The sequence below is a fragment of the Arachis hypogaea genome, chromosome 19, assembly GCF_003086295.3.
Source record: "Arachis hypogaea cultivar Tifrunner chromosome 19, arahy.Tifrunner.gnm2.J5K5, whole genome shotgun sequence".
NCBI lineage: Eukaryota > Viridiplantae > Streptophyta > Magnoliopsida > Fabales > Fabaceae > Arachis > Arachis hypogaea.
Genome location: NC_092054.1, coordinates 147,486,310 through 147,508,484, shown reverse-complemented (window position 1 = coordinate 147,508,484; position 22,175 = coordinate 147,486,310). Strand labels below are relative to the sequence as shown.

The window sequence follows — 22,175 nt, the reverse complement described above, 5'->3', positions numbered from 1 at the left end:
TTAAAGTGGACATAGTAGCACTGGTGAATCCTGGCTCACTGCTTTGAACATCCTGTGATAACCAAAATCAGTTTATGTTATTTTAATATTTTTCTCAATTAATCAACATATTGAATATATACCAACATACACATTACAAAATAAGAATATTACCTCAAGATATGAAGTTGACATTGTTGACCTTCAAATTGGAAGCTAAAATCAACTGAACAAATATAAAATCTGCAAAAGTACAACACAAAATTTAACATAGCAGATTTTCAAAGATAACAAGAATAGATTGTCAAAAATAAGAAATTTGACATAACAGATTGTCAAAGTAACAAGAACATATTGACTTCAAGTTTAATACATTAACAAAAATAAAGGAGAAAACTATTTCTTTTTATTTTTAATAACAAAGTCATAAAAAAAACAGGGTTGGGGTGGTGCGTGGATATTATTATTATTATTATTATTATTATTATTATAACTATGGTTTGAAAATTAAAGACACATATATAATGTTGATTATTTGATGATTGAGCTTAAAATAGACTAAAAAATCGAGTGCACTTTGATATGATCATCATATAAAAAAAGTAAAAACTATTATGTTATCAAGAAGAGGTGGCGGCAGCGGCGTCACCAAGAAGAGGAGGCGGCAGAGGGTATCGTTGAGAAGAGGAGGCAGTGGACGGAGTCGGCGTATGACGGTGAGAGTGAGTGAGGTGTGTGTGAGTCTGTGAGGTATGATACGGTGACTCGGTGAAAGTGAGTGATAGTGAAGAGTTGTGAGAAGGGTTTCTTTCTTTAGGTTAGGCCATTAGGGTTTGTGTATGTTTGGGGAAAGGGAAATAAGTGTGTGCAGCACTGTGGGGAAAGGTAAGGGACTAAGGGAGTATGGTCGTATGGGTATTATTATTATATGTGGTTCAGTTTGGTTTGGTGGTGCAGAGTGGAACTACAAACCAAATCGAACCGCAATAAAACCAATTCAAAATCCAAAAAAACATTCAAAATTGAGCTGTTTGGATCAGTGCGGTTTCACTGTTTTTTTTTTTTTGAATGATCTGGATCTAAACACCCCTAATCTCATTTACTAAAGAAGATGCTCAAGGTATAACACTTGGCCATGATGACCCAGTGGTGATAACAATGATCTTCGTCAATGCAAACCTTCATAGAACACTAGTGGATCGAGGCCGCTCGGCAAATATGCTATTTCAACTCGCATTTTATAAGCTCAGATTGAAAGTAAAGGATCTAAAGGCGTACCTGGATGACTTCTTCGGGCTAGGCGACGTGCCGATCCGACCTCTCGGGTAAATCTCTCTATACACTTTGGAAAGGGCACAAAGTCAAGAACGTTAAGCATCGACTATATTGTGGTTAACGTCATGTCAACATACAATGCCCTAATAGGTCGGACGACCTTAAACCGACTTGCAACAGTTGTCTCTATACCCTATCTGTGCATGAAGTTCACCACTGCAGAAGGAATTGCCACCATAAAGGGGGATAAAAAACTAGCATTTAAATGTTATAATGAAAACCTTACTTTAAAAGGCAGTCTGGGGGAAAAGGAAGTCAACCTGAAGGAAAGGTAGAAGAAGTACAAATTGGAGATCACCCTAAAAAAATAATAAATATAGGGGGCCAATCTGGAAGGAGATCTGAAAGAACAGCTCTTTGACCTCCTAAGACAAAATTTCGACCTCTTTGCTTGGAAAGTCTCCGACATGCCTAGTATAGATCCTGACCTGATGTCTCACAAGCTCGTCATCTATCCGGGTTCCAGACCTATTCAACAAAAGGATCTAAAACTCGGACCTGAGTGGACACCGGTCGTGGAAGAACAAGTGCAAGGCTTATTAGAAGCAGGATTCATAAGAGAGGTAAAGTTTCCATTGTGGTTGGCGAACATGATCCTGGTAAAGAAGCAGAATGAAAAGTGGAGAATGTGTATAGACTACACAGACCTCAATAAAGTTTACCCCAAGGATCCATACCCTCTCCTGAGCATTGACGCTCTGGTCAACTCAGCCTTAGGTTATCGGTACCTGTCCTTTATGGACGCCTATTCGGGATACAATCAAATCCCGATGTATAAGCCAGACCAAGAAAATACCTCTTTCATCACTCCAAAGGCTAACTATTGTTATGTAGTAATACCATTGAGATTAAAGAATTCCGGAATCACATACCAGCAACTGATGAACAAGGTATTTTTTCCCCACATAGGGAAACTTATGGAGGTATATGTGGACGACATGTTTGTTAAAAGTTAAAACCAAGGTCAACTCAACACTCTTGTCCGACCTCTTCGAGGTGTTTTATACAATAAGAATGAAATGAGGCTAAACCCCTCAAAATACACCTTCACAGTAGAGGTGAAAAAATTCTTAGGCTTCATGCTAACTCAAAGAGGCATAAAGGCAAACCCGAACAAGTGTAGAGCTATACTAGACATGAAGAGCCCGATCTGTCTTAAAGAAGTTTAACAATTAAATGGAAGGTTGGCAGCACTATCCAGATTTCTAGCAGGGTTATCATTGAAATCACTACCCCTATACTCGATCCTCAGAAAAGGAAAGCAATTTAGATGCTCTCTAGAATTCGAACAAGCCTTTCAAGACTTCAAAGCCTTTCTGGGTCAACCCTCCATACTTATCCGACCTATAGCAGGAGAAGAGTTCGTCCTCCACCTAGCAGTGGCAAGCCGAGCTATAGCTTCAGCCTTGATCAGAGGACAATAACCTATCTACTTTGTCAACAAAGCTTTACAAATAGTAGAATTGAACTATCAAAAGATGAAAAAGTTCGCGTATGCTCTTATCCTCACCTCTTGAAGGCTTCGGCCTTATTTTCAGGCTCACACTATAAAGGTTTGTACTAACCAACCAATGAAATACAATCTACAAAAGACGGACCTAGTGTAAAAGATGTTGCAGTGGGCTGTAGAACTACCCAAGTTCGATTTGAAGTATAAAATTTGGACAACAATCAAACCTCAATATCTTTCCAACTTCGTAGCTGAATAAATTGAAAGTCGGAGAAGCCTAACAATATGGAGCTTATACCTGGATGGGTCATCCAATAAGGCCGACAGTGAAGCATGTGTCATCCTGAAAAGTGAGCAAGGAACTCGGATAAAACTCTCATTAAAGTTTGAGTTTTCATCTTCCAATAATCAAGCAGAATATGAAGCCTTGCTTGCTGGTTTAAAGCTGGCTAAAGAAGTGGGGGCAAAAAGGTTGATAGTGTCCAGTGACTCCTAAGTGGTAACTTCACAAATTAATAGCACTTATCAAGACAAAGACTCCAATATGAAGAAATACCTAGACGAAGCACGGGAACAATTAGCACAGTTCTCGGAAGGAGAGGTCCGACACATAACTCGGGAATCAACGCCCGAGTAGATGTCCTATCCAAGTTAACCAGAACTAAGTTAGGGGGCAACAATAGGAGCCTCATCCAGGAAACCCTCCATCGCCATCAATAGCAAAGGAAGATGACAACTCAGACATAATAGCTATAATCAATCAGAATTTGGGGTGGATAACCCCCATAGTAAACTATCTTAAATTTGACGTCCTTCCTAGAAATAAAAATGAAGCTCGAAAACTCATAAGAGAAACACAAAATTACACATTGGTCCACAATATTTTATATAAAAGAGGAATATCAATACGTCTCTTAAAGTGCGTCCCGACTTCCAATATAAAGGAGGTTCTGGAGGGAGTACACAATGGCATATGTGAAAACTATTTGGGAGCCCGATCATTAGCCAAGAAGGTTATCCGGGCCGGCTTCTTTTAGCCAACCTTACAAAGAGAAGCGATTGAGTTCATTAAAAAGTATCCGCATTGTCAGAAGCATGCCAGTTTTCATGTTGCACCTCCTGAAGAGTTTATTAGCGTCACCTCACCATGGCCATTCACGAAATAGGGTCTCGATCTGCTCGGACCATTTCCTCAAGTTCCGAGACAAATCAAATACCTCACAATAGGAATCGACTACTTCACTAAGTGGATTGAGGCAGAACCACTAGCAAGTATTACTGCCCAGAGAAGTCGAAAGTTTCTCTACAAAAACATTGTCACAAGGTTTAGGGTTTTCTACTACATCACCGCAGAGAAAAAATACTGGCAAGCTTTCTAGGAATTAGCTTTTAATCATGTGGGTGAAACCGATAACAATAAAAGGTGTCCACTTAACCAATTTAAAATTATTAGTTTATTTCCCTTCTTAAAAAGTATTAAAAATTTAAATTCTATTTCAAAATTTAGAGTTACGACTTATTAGTTATTGGCTTGTCCACTTCCATTTAACTAACTCCCTTTGACGAAGTTTACTACTTGATCTAATAAAAAACCTTAGCGAACTACTAATAAAATCCTTGAGCCTAATGTTCGATTTATCCTATAGATGGCACTGTTTTGGATAATTCTACTCTTTATCAAAAGTTAGTTGGAGGTCTCGTCTACTTGACTGTCACCCGACCGGACATCGCCTATCCAGTTAATTTTTTTAGCCAGTTCCTATCAGCTTCTCGTACTACTCACTATGCGGCAGTTCTTCGCATTCTTTGCTACATCAAAGGTACCCTATTTCATGGCCTTTATTTTTCTATCCATTCATTTTTATCCCTTCAAGCGTACTCAAATGCTGATTGGGCTGGTGATCCCACTAATCGTCGTTCTACTACTAGTTATTGTTTGTTTTTTGGCGATGCTCTCATTTCTTGACGAGCTAAGAAGCAAAAGTTCACTGCTCAATCAAGCACAGAAGCTGAATACCGCGCTCTAGCTGACACCACCGATGAGGTTGTCTCGATTCGTTGGCTTCTTGCAGATTTGGGTGCTCCTCAGTCATCCCCAACCGATATTTTTTGTGACAATCGCAGTGCTTTCAGATTGCGCACAATGATGTGTTTCATGAACACACCCAACACATTGATATTGATTGTCATTTTGTTCAGCAACGTCTCCTTATTGATACTGTTCGCCTTGTTGCTATTGGAACTCTGGATCAGACTACTGATATCTTCACGAAGGCTCATCATCCTACTGGTTTTCAAATTCTACTATCTAAACTCAAGATGATATCTTTAGCTCCCACTTGAGTTTGAGAGGGGATGTTAGAGAATAATTAGTATCATTTATATTTATATAGAATATGTGTATATTAATTATAGAATTGTATGCTCTTATTACTTTGATTCTTCTATCACTTATATATACCCCTATGTATTGTATCTTTTTCACAGATTGAATAATACACTCTTCATATAACTTTCTTGTTTCTAATATTATTGTTGAAATTTCTCAAAATCCTTCATAAATATGTTTAGAAAAAATACTGAAGAGCTTTTTAGGAGTTTACTTTTAATCATGTGGGTAAAATTGGTAATAATAAAAGGTGTCCACTTAACCAAATTGAAAATTGTTAGTTTACTCACTTTCTTAAAAATTGTCAGAAATTTAAATTCTGCTTTAACAAAGCGTTAAATAAAATTTAGAGTTACGACTTATTAGTTATTGGCTCATCCACTTCCATTTAACTAACTTCTTTTGGCAATGTTTACTATTTGATCTAATAAAAAATCTAAGTAAACTACTAATAAATGTTTAATTTAATTTATAGTGCAAAATGATATACAAGTCAATGAGTAAATTAGTGTCTATATATATAAGAAAATTATTTTGTAGAAGGTGGGATAGGATAGAGATCGGTCCAGATATATCTGCAGGATAAGGTAGGGTACAGACTTAGGGTGTACTCTACCCTATCTGCACCTCATATATAACATACATTTTATAAGATTAGATATATAACGAAGGAGATGAGAGTTGAACCCACAACTTTCCTTATACAATGACTTGCAATAAGTGAACAATTACTAAACTAGTTAGTTAATTTAGTAATTTAGAGCACTTGTATATTTATAATAATATATATGTTTGTAATTTTATGTTGGATTTCTTTAAAATTTTATTATTTTTAATTTAAATTTAAATTTAATTTTTTATTTTATATTTTATTAATAGTATGAAATTTAGAATGATAAATTTTATATTTGCTTTAAAAAAATTTGATATTTCTATGAGTAGGATAGAATAGAATAGAATTTAAAATTTTAGAATGTGAATATAGTTAGAATTAAGAGATTTTCAACCCATAAATAAAATAAAATAAAATTTTAATAAAATTTTTAATCCGTAAATAGGATTAGAGTAGGATTCAAATCCTACTTTACCCTAGCCATTGTCAGCCTAAATTTGTAAGGGTGTTAGGACGAAGAAAGTAGTAAAACAATGTGCAGCTACATACTCATAATAATAATGCTGTCTAAAGGTTGAGAATGAAAAGGACATAAATGGAAATAAAGAATAATGTGGTAATAGACTAACATATCGAACACCAAATTATTACGTTTTAACTTTACCGTACGTTAATTAAGATAAGAAAAGTTAACCTTATTCTTAGAAGTAGAGTAGAGTATTTGTGAAATTGCTAGACTAATTTCCTAATATACAAATTTCCGTAAGATACAAAACTATATGGAACATGTCATATATATCCTGGCCTAGCTTGTCATGTGCATAAATCTGTATGATAAGATATGGAAACCATACACATTAATACAGCTCAAAACAACAAGGATTTTAGATTTACAACGCAGAAAACCCTGAATATATATCAATCACACTTCACACTTCACACACATGCTTATTGATTATCTCCATGATAGTGATTGATGATAATATATGCCAAAGATTCTTCTCTAATTTGGACTGACACATCACATCGCCGTATATATACTTCTAGAGAGTAGAGGAAGGAGACACTGCTTCTTAGATCCAAGAGAATAATAATATTATCTCATCTCTCATATATAGATTCCAAGGAAAACTCATGAAATCAAAGTTCGCATATTCTTATTGGTTCATTAATTAGTGAACATAATTAGAGTGTGTATTTCTATCATACATGACATAACGTAACGTTTTGTTGGTAGGTCATAAAATCTCTAGCTATATCCATCAGACCATCACTATACAAATATTACACTACAATAATATAGATTTTTTTTAGGGTTATAATGTGTAAAAGAAAATTAAAATTTGTCAAAAAAATAAATTTTGACACTATTTTAACTATGAAAATATGTTAATAAAAGTTTTGTCAAAAATAGTATTTTTAACATATAAGTGATTGTGAAAAAAATTTAAATCTTATTTTGATAAATATTGACTGTCAAAAATAATTTATTAGAAAATTTTGAGAACATATTTTTTATGATACTTATTAATTGTCAAAAATATTATTTATTTTGACACTTATTGACTATAAAATATTCTCAACAAAAAATTTTAACAAAGAATGAGATGAGATCTTGAAACTAAAAAATAACTTGAGATTTTGAAGATAAAGAATGAGTAGTAATCATAAACTGAGAGCAGTGTAATGTCAAAATTAACAGAGTCAAAGAAGAAGAAAAATAGTGGAGTAAATTGAAAACAAATGAGTGTCAAAATTGATGAGTAATTTTCTACGGTCAAATTATTCATCAAGAAAATATAGAAAATTTGACATTTATGATATTTGTCAAAAATATATATTAATTTTGACATTTAATTATGGTGTTAAAAAATAAAGTGTTAAAATAACTCTATTTTTTTGTAGTGTTATTCGCAACTTTTTTTTTAGTTAATTAGTCCAACTAAAAAATCAACTAATATCAATTAATTTTTTTAAAAGAAAAAAAAGGCAATGGATAAGCCGTCCAAACTCCAAAGACACATCTCATTTGGACCTTGGGATTGCACAAATATATATATATATATATATATATATATATATATATATATATATATATATATATATATATATATATATATATATATATATATAAGCTATTATATTTTGTATTTAAAAATCCACAGACAACGCATATTGATTGGGTAATAAGCGGTGAGCCAGCAAAGCACTATGAAGCTTTTGGCACTCACAAACCCACTTTCTCTTACCTCATTCTTCAGCCGGTTTGTCCTCAACCATATATTTATTTTATATCAATTTTTGCCAACAAATTTCCTTCTCACTTATAAAATAATTTTGAAATTCACTATGCATTGCATGGCTCCACAGTGTTGTACTTGTTCATATATCTTAATATATCCTTTTAATAATTAACTAGTAAATGCATGTTAATGTGGAACAATACTATATATAGTTTGTGTGTGTTAGGGTTATTGAAAACTATATATTGATCGGTTAGATTATATATAGCAACATATGATTCAACAGTGACAATTGATGGGGACAAAAGAGTTATTGACAATCGTTGGTAATAATTAATCAAGACATCTGCATGAACACTCTATTTCCTCAGAACATTTATGATCACATTATTAAAAGAGATAATGTTGTTAAGTAGAGTAATATTATATGGTCTAGTAATCAAGAATTATTCTACGATTTCCCAGGCTGAGAAACCACGTTAACAATATGGGCTATGATATGTAACACCTAAAAAAAATAATAAATAAAATTCTAACAAGATGCATGGATTGGCTTCTCTAAAATGATACTCACACTCTCAATCTAAAGGTGCTTCAGAGAAATAAAAAAAAAAAAAAATTAAGTCCTGGAATCGCGCTGCGACAAGATAATGGAGAAGCACTTGTAGGGATAGCAAATCAGAAACATTGTTAATGCTTGAGTTGAAAGGAATCAGAGTCTTCCATACTCCATACATATATGTAGAAACAAACATAAGGGATCACCACATTAATTTTGTAACTCATTTATGTCCACGAGGGATCATTCACTATAATAAATAATTAAATCATGTCAGATGTATATATGTGGTTAAGATTTAAGAAGAACGCAATGTTTTTTCTTTTATTAAATGGGTCGGAAAAAGAATACACTTCATGATCACTAAATTATATATATATAAATTTATTCTTAAAAAAACATACACACAAGTAAGGCTAATTTTTTTGGTTACAGAAGGAAAAGTGGTAATATACCTTAACATTGTAATTTTTTGTGTTTTTTAAAACTGTAGAAGTACACAAATTCTTGGGTCCGATTTCTGTACCTCTACAAATCGGACCGTCCGATTTATGTACCTCTAGAAATCAGATGGTTCGATTTCTGTACCTATAATAAATCGGACGGTCTGATTTTTATTTCTCTAATTAAACGATTCCACATTTGAGTATAACATCTCAACAATCCACATTTAAAAAAAACATCACTACCACTTCAATATTAAAAATAAAAATTCCACAAGTAAAGGTAGAGAGACACATACATTTTTTTTAATGAATTATAACACATATATTATTATTAATTTATTAGTATATTTAATCAGAAAATAAAAGTAACGAGTGTTTATGGAAATTGTACTTGCATAATTTAAATTAAAAACATAATTATATAATAAAAAAAAAACATTATAGTAGAAATTTTGGTCCTGAAAAAAGCAGCAGAAGAAATGAAGAATTGTGGAAAGGAAGACAACGTCAGCCACCAATAATAAGTTGGTGAAAATAAGTGTGATATTATAGTCAATGATGACCAAGCTGGATTATTATCTTACACAGTCACGCCAATGTGATATTGCCACGTGTCATAACGTCCCAATCAAATTCACCGACCATTTGCCCTTCAGACTTACATTAGTCAGTACTCAGTAGTGGTTCTTTGTTGACTTTCAAGATTTATATGATGTGTTTCTCCTCGCTCTTTTTTTAAAAAATTGGCTATTTATTTTTTAAATATTATTTTTATTCAATTTTTAAATATAATATTTTATTAATTTATTTTTTAATTAATTATATTTTTTATTTTTAAAAAACAATCACTTTTTTATTTAATTTAAATTTTATAATCATTATACTTAGCACTATAAAAGTGGTAACACCTCTGATATACTGATTTTTTCACAAAATTATGGTAGTTTTCATAACAAATTTTAATTTTGATTTTCAGTTTACAACAAACATTAATTTTATTTAACTAAAAGATAAGTTTAGATTAAATTTTAAAATGCCACTTAATAGATACTGCTGATTGCTAACTAAAAGATTTGATTTAACTATCTAATGTCGTCTTCGAAACTAACAACTTCGGACTGAACTTTTCCGTAAATAATCGATCAACATATTGTTTTGTTATTAATGAAATACTAATGCAATTACGAATCCGCAGGATAGCAATTTTTCTTTCAGTTTTTCTTTTCGAGCCTAGCGAAATCCCAGTGAGTGCTTATTGTTGAAAGGTAACAACCAAGAATAACAGAATTATTAATTAGATTATAATGTAAGAGCTTATTATTCAACGTTGATGAGCAGAAAAATAACTTAGATATATGCAAAAATGCTATATATATATAATTTGAAATTTGAAAGCTCAAATTAACAAGTTGTTAAATGAGAACAAAGAAAATTCATATACTACCATAAACTAACCCTAAAAATCTATGCTTCCATTATCTTAATTTTGATTAATCCCCTTCTAACAGAGGACCTCCACTGCAAGCCTCTTAGGAACATCTCCACAAGTTGTTGCACCAAATGTGTTCTCTGAAACATCAATTGAACATGTTTCTTTGCCAACACATGCCTACAACATTAAAAACATCAACTCAAATTAGTATCCTGCTAACAACTTGATTAGTAGAAACACAAAAGCAATGCAATAATAATTAGGAGTAAGAGAGTCTTACATTTTGAACAACGGGGAGAGCATCATTGTGGGATTCACAAGTTCCCTTGGAGAATGATCCACAGATACCTTGTGGATCGCCGAAGCTTGTGAATTTGACGGCAGAGATTGGTCTACCTTGGCATGAGAGCTCCAATGTCTTGTGCTCTTGTGCATTTCCGCATGCACTTCCAACAGTCACTGTTTGGAAATTCACAAGTGATGGATTTCCACCAATCTCCTCAAACAGAACCAATGTGTTCTCTCCGTTTTCAACAAAGAATGACCGTGGAACATGGTACCTAAACAATCAATCACAATTATTAATCCATAAACATATAATAACATCTTAATTAGTGACATAGATTATTATGTTAATGGTTAACATTTTACCATCTTTGAGAGGGCTTTCCACAATTGTAAACACATTTTGAGTCATCATATTGGCCGCGATAATCGCATGGGTCATCGCTGCAACCATCTTCGCCGGCCAAGTAACTCGGCCAGATGCGGCCGATGTTATTGCCGTTAACCCAAGCGTAGCCTTTGCCCATACCTTGCAGGTCCACCACAACAGGGTCTGTCCCCAGAGGAGCCTTGAACGTTGTCTAGTAATTAAATAAACACAAGATCACCACAGTTAGTATGTCAAATGCTAACTAATCACGTGAAGATGATAGCTGAGAATCGTAATTACCTTGTACCAAGTCAACATTCTGTTAGTGGGAAGACTTTGAGATTCCCATTTGGAAGGGGAAGCGAAGTGTGAGTCACTACTGAAGAATTTGTGATCCCAACCATGCAATCCAACCTTGTACAACCATTTGTGTTCAGAGATATCCTTGATTATGGTCTCATCACCCTTTTTACTAATCAACTCAATTGGTCCAACAAGTCCAGCATGCCATTTGTCAAAGTTACCACCATAGTTCTGAAGTCCAACAGTGACACTAAGCAAGCTGATAGTGTTCTTTCCAGGCTGCAACTTTAGCTTTGTCTCAAACTTGTCATGGTGAATTCCATAAGTGGCCCAATGAGACCCTATCCACATAACAAACAAAGGATATGAAATATTATTTAATTGATTAATTAATTAATTAAGGTTATTATGGTGTGAAACATTGTTTACCAATATGTTGTCCATTGACGAATGCATGGATAACATGGCCACTGCCATTGATTCTGAGGGACATATCATCACTCCAAACAGGATCATCCTGATCAAGGTGGAGCCTTGTAATGTACCAAAGATAGTCACTAGCATCATTAGCAGCATCTTTCTGGTCAATGAGTTCGTGTGCTGACTCAGAGGCGTTGACTTTAGCAAGAAGAGCATGGTCAACGTTCTCAGCCCTCCATGTCCATTTCAAAGACATCGGCTCATCTTCAGCTTTGTTGCTTACTTTAACCATCACAGAGGTTTGCACATTCACCTTTTATAACAATAACAAGACATACAAGTCAAGTTAATTAATAATTAATAATAAATTAAACTTAAAATATTTAATTAATTATGTTATATGATACCTTGGCTGTGTTATACTCTTCATTTTGACAATCAGGTAGAAGGCTCACAGACCATGCTGGAACTGCATAAGTTCTTCCTCTAAATGAAACAGTAGCATCAGTGGTAGTGTTGGCATTGGTCAAGAAGCAACTTGATGATTTCTTTGAGGCATACACAGTGGCCTGAAATAATTATTGTTGAAAAGTAATTATTTATTATTGTTCTAATTCAATTAGAGGGAAAAAATAATGAAGAGTTGTAATTTTGTTTTCATATATTTTTGTACCGTGATAGAGTTGCCAAAATTAATTTGGGAAACGTTCCCGTTTGTAAGACTCTCTTCCATGGACTTCAAAACTCTGTGGAGTTCTTTGAGGTGACCCCATTTTGGTTGAGCTTTGTTTCCTACACACAATAATTAATTAATTACTCAAGGATCATTCATGGAAAAATATTAGAAAATGAGATTCTTTATCAATGTAATTTTACCATATTCATCAAGAGGAGCATCATAATCGTATGAAGTGGCAATGTATGGTCCACCAGCGGTTCTATCAAAATTAGTCCCACCATGATACTGACCAAAAATAAATATACACGTTTAGTATGAAATTAACTAAAACAATTTATATGTATAAGTTTTATGATTAATATAATTTACCATGTAATAATTTTGAAATGTGCCTCCAGTCTGGAAAAACCTAGCCACCGAATAGGCAACATCTTCAGCAGTTCTACGAGGGTCTTTGCCACCCCAGTTCTTGAACCTTAATTAATTTATGAAAAAAATATCAGACAAGAATTCCAATAATAAATGAGAAAATATATAAGGTAGTGAGAGAGAGAGATACACGTACCAGCCTACCCAATTTTCAGTCCACATCTTTGGACTGTTAGGATTGTTGGGTTCGAAATCATGACAATACCAACCGTTGCAAGTATTGATCTAAATTAAATTAACATATACACATAGAGATTATTATTAGAGACTATAATATATATAATCTTGAAAACATTAATCATGTAAAAATATAAATGTATATATACCATTGGTTGAGGAGCATCAGGTTGTTGGCACATGATCCATGGAACCCCAATGTGCAAAGACTCAGCCATATTTGCACACCAATTGATGTAAGCTTTTCCGGCATCTCCATAATCCGCCATGACATTCCCATATTCGTTTTCAATCTAAAATGAAATAACAAAAATAAGAATAAAAAACTAAAACATGCATCAAAACTAAATGGAGATTGTTATATATATACCTGGGCTATAATGATGGGGCCACCTTGAGAAGCAAAGAGTTTCTCTTTCTTGACCATGTCAACGATGAGGGTAGTGAAGTTTTGCATCTCATTCATATAAACAGAATTTGCAGTTCGAATCTCAACACCGGGGAGATTATGAACCCACACAGGAATCCCACCGTAATTCCATTCAGCACAAACATATGGACCAATGCGAAGAACAGAATAGAGTCCAGCTTCTTGAATAGTCTTGAGGAATCTAATAAGATCCTTGTTGCCACTGAAATCATATGATCTACGACTTGGTTCATGCGCATTCCAAAACACATACGTTTCAATTGCATCTAACCCTCCTTCTTTAGCTTTATTAATCAAATCCGGCCACATCTATCAAATAATAAAATCAACTAATTAATATGAATATAGAACGTGACATACACAAAATCATTATTATTATAAATAAATATTAGTTACCTCAGGTGTACTTCTAGGATAGTGGATTGATCCAGATATCAAAATCCTACGTTTTCCATCGATTTTGATGGCTCTTCCATCATGAGACACATGGATCGAGTCAGTGGAAACAAAAAAGGAGAAGCTAAGAAGGAACAAGAACAACGCTATAGAGAAGAATCTCTTTGTTGAGTCCATAATGGATTGTTAATTACTCAATGCTCAGTGATTTGAAGTTCATGTACTGTGTCCATAGATATAGAGGGTTTACCTAGCTAGGTTGTTACACACTCAAAATTCAAAATCATAGTTATCCTATCATGATTATCAAATTCAAAATGATTGATGAGCAGTTATGATTTTTTTTTTATCTCAGCTATATCTATCATATTCCTTTTTAAGTTTCTGTTTATCTCTTATCCTATTCAAAACTGGTAACTTGGAATCTCATATCCATATTACTAAGTTTTAGAATTCATTATCATCATTTAACAATCCTTCCTTGTTTTACTCACTCTTTAATCTAACCGTGACACATCGTTCCAAATATTTTCATAGTAAGATTCTTAATCTTTTCTCAAAGGCGGGAAAAGAATTAACGAGTCTTATCTTATTATTTTCAGGGTCAAAGCAAAAATAGGAGACTCGAACCCACAATCTCTTAATTGAGTATGGGGAGACTATGTCATTTGAGCTATTACTCATTGGCAAAAATTTCTCTTAATTGAGTATGGGGAGATTATGCCATTTGAGCTATTACTCATTGACAAAAATTTGGAAAGATAGGATACTCAAACCCGCAACCTCTTAATTGAGTATGAGGAGCCTGTGCCATTTGAGCTGTTATTCATTGGCAAAAAATTTGGAAAGATAGGAGGCTCAAACCCGCAACCTCTTAATTGAGTATGGGAAGTCTATGCCATTTGAGCTATTACTCATTGGCTTGGCTAAATTATTTTGGTAACTCATAAGTGAAAATTTATATTCAAATAAGAGTAATAATGGCACAAACATTATATTTAAGCATTTTGTTAAAATTAATTTTTATATGTTAAGATATGCATTTACAAGTAAATAGTAAAGTATATCGACAAATATATCATTTTTGTGCTTGATTTGGTATATTAAAATAAAAACATGAGATATAAAAGAAAAAAAAAAGTATAAAATAGGACCCAAATGTATGAATAAAAGAAAAAAAAATTAAACATCGAGATGAGTTTTACACTTATATCCTCATGCCTATTTCTTTTATTTTTCATTGCATTTTCTTATTCTTATTTACAACAAAGCAAAAAAACATACTTATGCTATATTTATTAATAATAATAATAATAATAATAATAATAATAATAATAATAATAATATTATTATTATTATTATTATTATTACTATTATTATTATTATTATTAAACCAATGAGTTATAACTCAAATGATATAGTCTTTCTTTATTTATCTAAAAAGTTATAGATTCGAGTCTTCCTATTTTTGGTAAAAAAAATAATAATAAATTATTATTATTATTTTGAAAGAAAGAAGTCATTAATTATATAATGCAAGTATGAAAATCACAATAAAAAATTTCTAATTTCTTAATGAGTCCTTTTTTAAGTCAAAGTTGACTAAATTATTTTGGTAACTCGCTCATAAGTGAAAATTTTTATATTCAAATAAAAGTAATAATGACACAAGCATTATTATATTTTAGCATGTTGTTAAAATTATTTTTTATACGTTAATATATGCATCTATAAGTAAATAGTAAAGTATATCGACAAATGTATTATTTGTGTGCTTGATTTGGTATATTTAAAAAAAATAATAACATGAGATATAAAAGAAAAAAGTATTAAAATAGGATCAAAACGTAATAAGAAGAAAAGAAAAGAAAAATTGTAAAGATAGAGATGAGTTTTACATTTATCCTCATGCCTATTTCTTTTATTTTTCATCGTATTTTTTTATCTTTATCTTTATCTTTATATATATATAGTAATACAAATGGAGAGCTCATATGCTGATGTGGCGTTCATAGTAATACAAATGGGGAGCTCATACGTTGAGTTTAGGAATTTATTTGCTTAGGTGTTGTCATTAGAAAATTTTAAATTTATATTTATAAATTATAAATTATTATTTGCTTAAGTTGTTATTTTCAAGTTTTAAATTAGGTTGTTTTACTTAAGTTGTTATTTTTTAAATTTTAGATTGTTTTGCTTGGGTATTTATTTTTTAAATTTTAAGTTATTTGTTTAGGTTGTTATTTTTCAAAATTTAAATTATTTGCTTAGATAGTTACTTTTTAATTTTAAGTTATTTGCATATTACTCTTTTGAATTTTAAAATTTTATTTATAAGTTATAAATTATTATTTTCTTAAGTTGCTACTTTTTAAATTTAAGTTATTTTGGTTAGGTGGTTATTTTTTAAATTTTAAATTGTTTTGCTTAGGTAGTTACTTTTTAAATTTTAAGTTATTTGCAGATTACTCTTTTAAATTATAAATTATTATTATTTGCTTAAGTTGTACTTTTTAATTTTAAGTTATTTGTTCATAAATTCAAATTAAAAAAAACTAATTTAAATGCGTACAAATTAGTTTGTTTGGAGCATTTTTTAAGAAAAAAATATTTTAATATTGTAATATTAACTTTTTAACTGAATTTTTAAATTTTAGTTTATAATAAATTGCAATATTTTATAATCATAGATTTCTCTGTACTTAATCTTAGTAAAGTTGTCTATGTTTTTATTTGCTCATAGATTATTTTTATTTGTTTATTTTATTTATTTATACATTTTTTATATTTAAAAACTCATCGAATCAAGAAATTTATTTTTTATATTCAAATCAAATTAAATTTATTTTTTAAGTCATTTGCTTAGGTTGTTTTGTTTAGGTAGTTATTTTTTAAATTTCAAGTTATTTGCTTAAGTTGTTTTACTTAGGTTATTATTTTTAAAATTTAGAGTAGTCTTTTTCTCACATGTCCCTCACACATTTTTTTTGGTGACTTTGTCGCTCACACATTGAATTTGAAAATTATTTTCTTAGGTATCGTCGTTAGAAACTTTTAAAATTTTATTTATAAATTATAAGTTATTTGCTTAGGTGGTTATTTTTTAAATTTTAAGTTATTTGCTTAAATTTTTTTGCTTAGGTTGTTATTTTTAAAATTTTAAGTTATTTGCTTACATTGTTAGTTTTTAAATTTTTAAATACACTTTCTTAAGTTGTTAGATATTTAGTTACTTTGTTGAGCTAATTTAAAAAATTATTTATAAATTATTTGCTTAAAAAGTTACTTTTAAATGTTTAAATTATAGTTACATTTTACTTTAATTATAATAATATTACTCTTTTATTTAAAGAAAAAGCTAATAAATTATTATTTTTGAAAAAATTAAGTTCACTTAATAACTAATCGCAATAAATAAGTTCACGTAATTATTGTAGTTACCTTATATTCTTTTTTACTCTCTTTGATTTTTGAAAAAATTATAATGTTAATTAGTTAGTTATTAGAGTTTATAATTTAAATTTATTTATTTTATCTATAAATTTAAGTCAAATTCAAATCAAACTCAATTATGTTTCAAAAAATTCTAGCTATGAGTAAACTATAAAATTACGAGTTAAATATACATAATACAACATTTTTATTGTTTAGTACAATCAATTACTTTCAGTTAATATATTTAATTGAAAAAAATTTAAAAAACAGATAATTTCAATTCGTTGTAGATAGATTATTTTTATTTATTCATCTTATTTATTTAACTTTTTTTTAGATTTGAAAATTCACTGAATTAAGAGTTTTGTTTGTTTTTTATATTCAAATCAAACTTAAATTTGGTTTTTAAAATTAAATTATACTTAAATTAAATGTTGATAAATTAATAAAATTTAAATATAAAATATCTTTTACAACCATAACAAATTGTAATTCTAATATCTATTTTCTCCAAAAAAATAATTAATTAATTAATGTTTTAAAATTTTAAAATTTAAATAAAATAAAATAAAATTTGATATCAACACATTATTGTAAAATAATTAAGTAACTATGACATTTTAAAAGATAGTTAATTATTAACATAGAGCTAATTTTTTAATTTTATTTGATATAATAAAATTTAAATTTTAAATTCTACCAATATTTTTATAAAATTTAAAGAGATCTACCTATATTTTTACAAAAAATCTTCAAGTGTTCGAGTTGTGGTTATCTCTTTCAAAAGATTTTTTTTGTTTGTTTTCTTAAAGTTGAAGTTTGATTTTATTTAAAAAATATTATTGAGTTAAAATAAAATGTAAGAATGATGTCTTTTATTTAACGTAGTGTTTTGAACAGAATTTATTATTTGAATTCTCCAATGAGAATGCGGACGATGGTGGATCTGAAGTGTTGAAAAACGCTATTACACCAACCAAACGACTATTCTTGGAGTCCGAAGATTCGGGGACAGAAGGAGATACTTCAACTTGCAAGATGATCAACGTTGAGAATAAAAATTAAGAATTTGAATGGGCATATTTTAGAATCCCCTTTTTAAGTCTATCTAATAGAATAATGCCAAACATATTTTTGTTTTGGTGAAAATATTTGTTGTTCTTAAGTTTTTTATTTTTTGAATTTTTATGTTTGGAATTTAGAATTTTTTTTAATATAAGTTAATGTTATTTGGTTATTACTTGTGATTTTTTTTCAATTTATACCGTTGATATTTTGTTAATTTCTAATTTAGTATTTGATATCATAAAGTTTTATATTTCTAATATGAAATATTGTTGATATAATTAAGTTAGTTATTAATTTTTAATGTGTAATTATTTAAAAAATCCTAATTCTAATTTCTAATTGCTAATTAAAACACTTTGTTTAAACTTTTTAATTTAAAATATATTTTTTTTTTAATTTTTAAGTAAGCAAATGTCTTTAAAAATATCTTTTTTATTTACATAATTTATAAGTAAATTTGCTCACTACAAAATATTAGATTAAAATTAAATAGAGTGTTCAAAATTAAGTTTGACATGATAACCTCCAATCTTAAGCATGGGATTCCATTCGAAGTGCTAGATGCAGGTATTGCTCATTATTTGACCTTATTTTTAGAAAAAAAATTTGTTAAATTATTTGCACAGTTATATATTTATCAAAGCATATCTATAAAATAGATAGTTTATTTATAACATTTTATTTTTTTATTTTTTTATTATATTGATGTACATGGTAGAATTCTAAAAGAGAGGTCCACCACATATTCATATTCTTTTGTGGAGTGGAGACCACAAGATAACAAACACAACTTAAATTGACCGGTTAATATTGTTAGGATTGTCCGATCCTGTTCGATACCCAAAATTGTTTAGAGTTGTGTCTACATATATGATTCATGTACTATTTGCTCAAAATCTCCCTGCATGAAAGATGGGTACTATACCAAATATTATCCTAAAACATTCAATAACACCACATTTATTAACTATGGTGGATACCCATCATATAGAAGATAAGACACAAGAGTAGTTACTGAAAGGAAGGGATTCCATATGGATAATAATAATGTAATTTCTTATAACACATACCTGCTAATGTCTTATCAAATACATGTTAGAGTACTACAACAAGTCAAATACTATCAAATATTTGTTCAAGTACATAAATACATGTTCAGACAAGGTGGCAGTTGAGGTTTCAAAGGAAGCTTTCAGTGGAGAGAATGCTCAGATTATTATGAGATCAAACAATTTTATGATTGCGGGTATTTGTCTGCACGTGAGGCTGTGGAGAACTTTGGCTTATGATATTTATCGGAGATGGCCTTTAGTGATGAGATCATTCATTTGTCTGGAAAGCAAAATATCATCTTTAAAGACAATGACAATCTTAAAAAAATTATGGAATAAGAGAAAGGAAGAGGTACGATGTTCTTAGCATGGATGGAGGCCAACAAAAAATTTAAAGCAAGTCAAACTTTAATGTATACTGAGTTTCCAAATCAATTTATTTATGATAGAGAAAAATGGGAATGACATTCACGTAAGAGAGGGTATTCTATTGTGAGGTTAAACTATGTTCCACCGGGTACAGGTGATATCTAATATATAAGAATTTTGTTAACTGTTCAAAAATGTTGCACAACATATGAGTTTATTAGGACAATTAATATATAGGATTACATATCCTAACTTTCAAAATGTTTTTTATTCATTGGGACTACTGTATGACGATAGAAAATTCATTACAGCTATTTGGTCATCAGTTGAGAAAACTATTTGTGATATTATTAATATCTAATAGTGTTAGCAAACCGAATTCTATTTACAATACAACTTGGACATTATTAGCTGACGGGATACTATATAAGAGGAGAAAAGTATTGAAAAACTAAAATATTTTATTATGTGGTAAATCATTATCAGATGTAGGACTTTACTTGCCAAAATCAGTATTCACCTATGGACAACTTTTTAGGTTGTTTTGTCAAGAGCTAAGAGTCGTAATGACTTGAACATTCTAATTTTAGGCTAAGATAGCAATTCAAAGTCCCTCAACAACAAATATCATGTTCAAAGAAGTTTTTAATACTATTTAGGTAAGAAAAATAGTATTTTTATTTTAATAACATGTTATGATTTACACTTTTGTACAAATATTTGTCGTAAATTTAACTAATTTATTTATAACTATACTTTCAGACTTGAAATGAAATGTGTAACATAGAGCACAACATCATATGACAATTGTTTATCTAATGATGTTAGTAAAATATTATATTGTCGATAAACTTTTGTTAGTTTTTAGACATAAAGTTTAGTGCACAATTGATATGCTACCAATACAATTATATATATTCTTATATTTTCAGGTCTCTTTTTTTATAGTTCAAGAATATTATAGATTTTAAATTGTTCTATTTGTATTTTGTTTAAATAAATATAAAATAATATATTCAATATACTTATTATATAATGACAATGTATTATACTAAAGTTAAAAAAATTATAATTATAAAATACTATTTTTAATTTATCATATCAAATTAAAATATTAGTTCGTCTATCGCACGAGTTTAGCACTAGTTTAAAACAAAGTGAAAAAGAAAATTTCAAACGTGGATTACGAAGATATATGATCTAAAAAGAATACTTATGCTATATTATTATTATTATTATTATTATTATTATTATTATTATTATTATTATTGAAAAAAGGAAGTCATTAATTATATATATACAATACAAGTATGAAAGTCTCAATAAAAAAAATTCTAATTTTCTAGTTTTATTTGTCAAAAATTATAGAATCATCTTTATATTTATAGTAATATAAAATACAAAATTATAAATAGAGAGTTCTTATATTGACGTGGCGCTTATACGTCGAATTTGAGAATTTATTTGCTTAAGTATTTTTAGTAGAAATTTTTGAAATTTTAATTATAAATTATACATTATTATTTATTTAAGTTATTACTTTTTAAATTTTTAAAAGCGTTTTTTTAGATGGTTAGATATTTACTTTTTAATATTGTTAAATTAATTATTTGCTTAGAGTGTTGAAATAATTATTTCTAAATTGTAAATTAGTTGCTTAGATGGTTACATTTTATATTTTTAAATTATAGTTATATTTTATTTATAAAATCTATTTATTGGCAATATTGCTCTTTTAAAAAAATCGACTAATAATAAATTTATATTTATTTTATCTACAAATTTAATCACCAGAAATTTTTTAAATTTTAATTTATTTTTAATTTTAAGTTATTTGCTTAGGTTATTTTGCTTAGGTTAAGTTATTTGTTTAGGTTATTTTACTTAAATTGTTATTTTTTTATTTTTAAATATGCTTTATTAAATTGTTAATATTTAGTTTTTAATATTGTTGAACTAATTTAAAAAATTTATCTATAAATTATTTAATTAAATTGTTATTTTTAAAATTTTTATAAATTATAGTACACGAGAAAATTGTAGTTATAATTTTTCAAAAGTTAGAAACTAACTTCATATTTTTACGTTTAAAGTCTAATCACAATGGGTTAGATATTGAATAAGTCTATATTTAATTTTTTTTATGTTGATTTTTTTTTATTAAGCAGGTACCAAATAAAGTTTGGTGTCATTAATAATTCTAACTGTGTATGTTTCGTAATCATTTACAAGAAGCCAAAATAAGTTTTGGAAAAAAGCTGTATAGAGATACTTGATTTCAGGGATGGCAAAACGGATCGAACCCGTCGAACTCGC

At 29.6% G+C, this 22,175-nt stretch overlaps 1 protein-coding gene across 1 annotated transcript; it reads right to left on the bottom strand.

Moving 5' to 3' along the window:
* Positions 1–10,293: 10,293 nt before the first annotated feature.
* LOC112777673 (beta-galactosidase 15) lies at positions 10,294–14,275 on the bottom strand. Its single transcript, XM_025822069.3, has 13 exons — positions 13,936–14,275; positions 13,480–13,848; positions 13,259–13,402; positions 13,069–13,157; positions 12,873–12,978; positions 12,701–12,788; positions 12,498–12,616; positions 12,232–12,393; positions 11,834–12,137; positions 11,402–11,745; positions 11,098–11,312; positions 10,727–11,006; positions 10,294–10,623 (listed from the first exon to the last, which is right to left on the bottom strand). The coding sequence occupies exons 1-13, from the start codon at positions 14,110–14,112 to the stop codon at positions 10,516–10,518; spliced, it is 2,505 nt and encodes an 834-aa protein (XP_025677854.1). The 5' UTR covers positions 14,113–14,275; the 3' UTR covers positions 10,294–10,515.
* Positions 14,276–22,175: the final 7,900 nt, after the last annotated feature.